General features: G+C 36.7%; 1 protein-coding gene across 1 annotated transcript in view; it reads left to right on the top strand.

Annotated features, from left to right (window-relative positions):
- DNER (delta/notch like EGF repeat containing) overlaps positions 1 to 4596 on the top strand; it is a 136592-nt gene extending 131996 nt beyond the window's left edge. The window contains exon 13 of the mRNA XM_075716876.1: positions 4485 to 4596. Coding sequence (XP_075572991.1) covers positions 4485 to 4596 — 112 coding nt within the window. The remainder of the gene's footprint in view (positions 1 to 4484) is intronic.
- The last annotated feature ends 1741 nt before the right edge of the window (positions 4597 to 6337 follow it).

Here is a 6337-nt window from a genome sequence, read left to right on the forward strand (position 1 = left end):
ATGCAAATGAAAATAAATGTTTTCATTCCAAATAATTCTCTTATGAGAATGGTGCCTTTCAGAGAATGGTTGCCTTACAAAAATCCAAGGTAGAGCTGCCAAGTCAGGTAATCCACAGAGGTTTAGTATGAAGATTATTGTGTTTATTTTGGTTTCAGGAAGATATAAAACACTGCTTTGGTCATTTCAATCCAGGAAAAGGAGCACAACTTTTATAGTTATTTTTGCATAAACTCATAAATCTGCATATGAAAAATACTGAGGTCTGAATTTTCAGAATTGCTGTATCTAAGAGATCTACTTTCAAATAACAGATTCTCAGCATTTTCTGAAAATCATTCCCTTTCCTAGTCAGATGCCCAAACTTACTAGTAGTTTTGGAAAATGGAGGCCTAAGGAAAAGTGAGTAGATTACTTTCTTTAAATGTAAGGTTTCTGTTAAAGTCAGTAGGTGTACAGGAAGTGTGGATACTTGTTCCATATTCAGTAAATTATTTTAAAATTACTTGTTCATGTTTCTCAGCAGGTCTTTTTCTTGATCGTTTTTTATAATTTGATCTTTACTAATCAAGGTACTTGCTGTAAGAGAAAATGAATGTGCTCAAGGATCTTTACTAATAAATGTGCTCAAGGATCTTTACTAATAAATGTCTACTTCTAGTGAATGTTCTGTTCTTAGGATTAGCAGATCAGAACTAGATAGTTTTCTAACCAGGTGAAGCACAGCCTCTTTAGTATTCATTATGCAGACAGTAAATAAATATTCCTTTTATGTTAAAGCTTATACTTTTTAAAGCCAGAAAAGAACACTCTAATGAAATAGTTGACCACTGGCTACCGCAGTCGTAAGATTTCATTGAAGTGGAACCATGATCTGTGTTGAAACTGGATCATTCACTTTAGAAAAGCATCCACACTGAGTTCATAAAGTATCTGGTTACAGAGACTGTACTACTGTAAACTTTTTGTGTGTTTAGATATCATTAGCATTAGACTTCATGCGCTACTTCCAGTGTAGTTTCTTTAATTTTTACTTTCATGTGCTGATTCTTGTTCTGTCTATGTGTGGTTTGAAGAGTCTGGTTCATGAGACTGATTAAGTCATCTTGTCACAGCAGGGTAAGCTTCTCTCCACTGCACATTCTCCACGTTCCTGTGTTCGAGTCGGCTATGTTAGACTGCAATGTCCTAAGCTCCCTGAATCTGATGAGCTTCAGCACTTGCTTGTTTCTTACCATTTCCTGACATAGGTTTCATTATGATCACATGCACAAGTGCTCTGGTCTCCACAGCACATGCCAATTGCTTGTATATGTCCTCTGCCAGAGTCTCAACTTTGTGGGAACTCTAGGATTATAGTTCAATTATACTAAGGAATGCAAAATACCACTTGTGCACATGGCCTTTTCTCTGAATAGCTCTGAATAATGCAGAGGAAATTAATCTTCTCATTCTCCTCCTGTGGAGGCAAAAATAATCCCTTCTGTGTGGGTATCCTTCCCCCCCCCCCCCCCCCCCTAAAAATTCTGGTCTTTCTCTTTTCCTTGTTTAAACTTTATTTGTGGACTCCTTATACCAGTTGCTGTTTTTGAACAGAGTAGCAACACATGGTTGATTTCTTCTGCTTCTGGGGAAACTCTGAACTCTAGCCTATCCCACAGAAGTTGGAGGATACCATTTCCTTGGGGTTCAGCCATCCAATGTTCTCAAAAGTCTTCTACTTAAATGGAATTGTTGAGGTTAATGACTCTCTATGTTTAGCCATGTTTTGAAATGTCCTTCTAAGGAAATGGAGGGGCAACCCCATTCCATATGTGAAGTAGAATTTGCAGTCTCTGTCACACACGCCTGTGGAGCTGCCTGTGCCAAGAAGAATTCCTACACTGAATATATACTGTCCCCAAAATTGTTGTGGAGCCCTAGGTCTTTGTCAAGTTACAGGTCACTCTTATTCAATGTTTCATTGCGAAATATATTTTCTAATTCTCATGTCGTTTACTTGACTTTGTGATGATCCCTATGCCACTGGTAAGTATCTCCGATATACACATTGGAACACTATCATCACTCATGAATGGACACATCAGTGCTAAACACAGAGGCCATAGAACTTCCCTACACTCTGTTTTCCGATCTAAGCACATAATTGTTCATCAGACACAATATGGCATTAAAGCTAATGTTAAACTGATTATTCATCATGTCCCTCCAGTCTTTTTCCAGACTCAGGTACTTCCCAGGATTGAGATTTCCCCACACAGTGTGTACAAATTGTTAGATGAATAATCTTTTATTTGGTTGCACTGGAAGAAATCTTTATTCATTTGTTTGTATTTTGTGCTTTCAAAATACAAATTTTGTGCTTTCAAAATGTGTTTGTTTGTGCTTTCATTGTAAGTAGCCTATTAATTGAGCCAGTACGCTCTGTAGCAGGGACCTGCATCTTTTCACTATTTATTGCCCCTTGAATTGTTGTCTCTTGCAGATTGTATTGGTAATTATTTTATGTTTTCTTTTATGTCATCAATTAAATGATAAAATAGCATCCTTGTGCAGTCCTACCAGATACATGCCCATTGAACTAAGTCTTCCTATTTAACAGTTCTGTTTTGAGACCTCTGAGGTTTGTGTTAACTCTGTTTACTGTTATGAGCAGGGACTGGCTTCTGAAATGCCTGATCAAAGCAATGTGGTCTACCAGCTAGATGGCTCAGCCAGGCCACAAACAACTAGCACATGTGCTGTGGTCTTTTCTCAGCATTTTCTAATTAGGGGCACATGTCAACCCTGACCTACACAAGAGAAGAGATTTTGTACTGCTTCACTGTGTGCAACAAGCCATGTGTTCTCTCTACCTGTCAGAAAGTGCAAAATTTGACTTAAATCGCTGGAGAATGTTCATCATCATTTCTTTCTATGCAAAGCTCTATTTCATTTAAACCCTTGAAAGTGATGGAGAAAAAGGGTGATTCAGAATTCATTGCTGCCTCTGATTTAGTAAGATGCCATAACTTGATTCCTTCATTCAATTCTTGGAATTTTATCTCATTTACAGAAAATTGGGTTTATCCATCTTGATGCTGATGAGCGAACGTGGCCTGTCTGTATTTATTAAAGTAAACTATACAAGAAAGCAACATTCATGCATGGAAATATATCTAGTGTGGCCTTATTGACAGCTGAAGTATTTTGAAAATTGAAATTTCCACCATATAGGTCATAATGCTTCCAGCCGTTTTAGTTTTGTCAGCATTTCTAGATCACTGAAAACAGCCAAGAATTAAATTGGAACAGTCAGGAAGTTGCGTAAAAATCTTAAAAGAAAATCAAGTTAATTTTGGTTTGGTCTAAATATTATCCTCAAAATCTGAATTTTCTGCATCTCACCTTCTAGTGTGCACAACTTAAAATTGACTTAATATGGTACATAAGAAGGATACAAAGAATCCTTAGCGTGGATCGCTACATAAATAAATCCTGTTTCTGTGTTTTTATTTTCTCTGCCCCAGGTCCATAAGGAAAGCAGACTTGACCCTTTTTTGCCTCATTTTCCTGTGATCCTTTTTGTTATTTAAAGCTCCTGTAATTGTAGTCAGAACATTTTAGTCATTCTTCCACTTTCAAGTTGCATTTTTTGCACTATTTTTGTATCTTAATAAATGATCAGAAGGGTGATAGACTGCCTGTGCAGTGCAAAGGCACCTAAAGGAGTTCTGGGTACACCAGCACCGGGGCCACAATGGTACAGCCACAGAGGTTCTCTGCAGAGGCAGATGCAGCCTCATTCTTAGCACTGATGGTTGTCCAGGAGGAGCATGCTGCCGATGGGATTCTGTTGCTTGTGAACCTTTGCTAGATTAGTATGTTTATGTGGCTTTGCAATATGGTAACTGCCATTAATTTTGCCAGTGTTGCAAATAGCATGCAGAATGTTGATAATTTAAAACGTGCTTCTCAAGTGGATGTCAGGTGAGCAAAGACTTCAAGTTCATTTTTAAATGCTTTGTCTGTAGCTTATAACTCAATTCAGTGCACAGTTATCACGTTTCCAAATGCAAATTCCACTTAGTTGTCTCTTATTTACTTTTTGTAAATATATATGACCTGAACTTAATATTGTTTGTTAGAGCAGGCTCTAAAATGAAATTCTGGCCTTGCTGAAACTGTATCTGTTTCATTCTGGCCTTCCATAGTCTTCCCATATTCTGATACTGCTGAATTCCACAGCAGAATTCCTGTAGCCTTTGATATGGAATCTGTTTCTTGTTGGCAAGAAGATTTATTTATTTTTTTATTTGATACATACATTTCAAAAGTCATAATTGAGATATTTAAACTTCTGTACTTCTGGCATGTGCAATACAATTTAGAATTTATCTAGGCTCTCTGGGTTTGTTTCTGACCGCATACCATAACTCAGTGGGTTGTTGCCATTAACTCATTTATACTTCTGTTTGTCACCAAAAGCTTTCTTTTGTTTCCAGGTTTGGCAAGAAATCCCGACCTGCAATGTATGATGCAACCCCCATTGCTTATGAAGATTACAGCCCAGATGACAAACCTTTGGTTACACTGATTAAGACAAAAGATTTGTAATCTAGTGTATCTTTTTTGGATTATTTTTCAAAAGGATGGGCTACTAACCTAATTTAAATATTTTTAAGAAGAAAGCATAATAAGTGATTTAAACCATTAGATGCTTCAGAATTTTCTGTAGAATATTTAAGAACCAATTTTCTGCAGCTTTTAGTTTGGACAAATATTTTAAAACAGAATTTGTGAACTTCATGAATTACATTTTAATGTACCTTGAGCTCTATAAACTATAAGCTTATGATAGTGTGTGCTTTTTTCTTGGTAGACACTATTACTAAACCCAGATGAGTTTCTTGTGGTTGTTACAGAACAGAAAACAATAATTAATGAGGAGTTCTTTGACATGTCAGTGCCAGCTTTCTCAGTAGAGGTAGGAAAAATGTGAAGCATACTATGATATATCCATTAATTAAAAAAGTCTAAAATGTTTGTGTTGTGAAAAAGAAACTAGTAAAAATTATTATTGCTAATCTGAATGAATTAGCTTTTGACTTATTCCATGCATGGATAGATAACCTATTTCTCCATTATTTCCTGAAAGTTGCTGAAACATACTCTTGAGTTGATGTTTGACATTTTTGTAATAGTATTCAGGCTAGGCCTTGTATAATAATTAAAGTGCCTCTTGAGGCAAAGTAAGGGCATGATCCTTTAAACATTGAAATCAGTGAGAGAACTTCCATTGACTTCAGTGGGCATGGGATTGGATCCTACAATTGGACTGAATCTATATTTTTCTTTAAAGGTTGAAGTTTTTTATATTGTGAGTAAACTAAGCATATGGTTGGAGTTGTTTGTTTCTTAAAGGTTGTTGATGTACAGTATCGTTTCATGAAATATTGTGTATTTCTCATAGTGCTTCTTATTTAGGATCAGTATGGGGGTTTTGTGGCTGTATTTGATTGCTTATGGGCTTCTTAAAATTCTTGCTTATTTCAGAAAATATTGAATAAATGTTATCAAGTGAAGATTGCAGCTGTTTCTTTGTTTTTCTTCCTTTGTAAGTGCAGTGTTGTCTACAAATTTGAAAGGACATGAGCATATAATGTGTTACAAATAATGCTATAAAAGAAGATAATTCCAGCTATTAATTTGAAAAGGAAAAAAAAATTGGCCTTATTGTCAAGGTAATCTCTCAAAAGTGAGACAAACACAGCACCAGAGTAAAGATGCAGTCCTGCAGTCCGGGCCATAGCTACCACAACCTGTTCCTGAGTGGATCTGGCTGCAAGTCTGGGCTCTAAGTTATAGCAAGAATAAGGTTTTGTCACAGAACAACCTGTTTATGTGAGTAGGCTTGATCTGACTTTGTGTTTCAAAGGTACTGGGGAAGCCAAGACTGCATGATACAGAGGCAAATTGCTGTAGCTACCTATAGATTCTGCTGCATGGTGCTGTGCTACATCCAGTCGGTACCATTATATTACAGGCTGATAAGCACTGAAGGCGTAAGCTCTGGTTGACCCCTTAATGTTGGAAAATCTTGGAATGAATCCAAAATCTTCATATTTCACATAAATAACGTTTCCAGACAGAAAAAAGATGTCACCAGGAACTTTGATCATCTCTGTGTGAGGACAGCCATTGTCTCAGGCAGTCCTTCCCTTTCCTTGCAACCGCTGACATCTCCAGACCTCAGATTATCCACTAAAGACAAATGTAATTAAGAATCATAAAGATAAAAAAGCCGCCACTTACTGTCTTGTTTAGGTGGGCAGAGTGCATCTGGTATGTTACTTTT

This window comes from Pelecanus crispus, chromosome 9 (assembly GCF_030463565.1).
Source record: "Pelecanus crispus isolate bPelCri1 chromosome 9, bPelCri1.pri, whole genome shotgun sequence".
Classification (NCBI taxonomy): domain Eukaryota; kingdom Metazoa; phylum Chordata; class Aves; order Pelecaniformes; family Pelecanidae; genus Pelecanus; species Pelecanus crispus.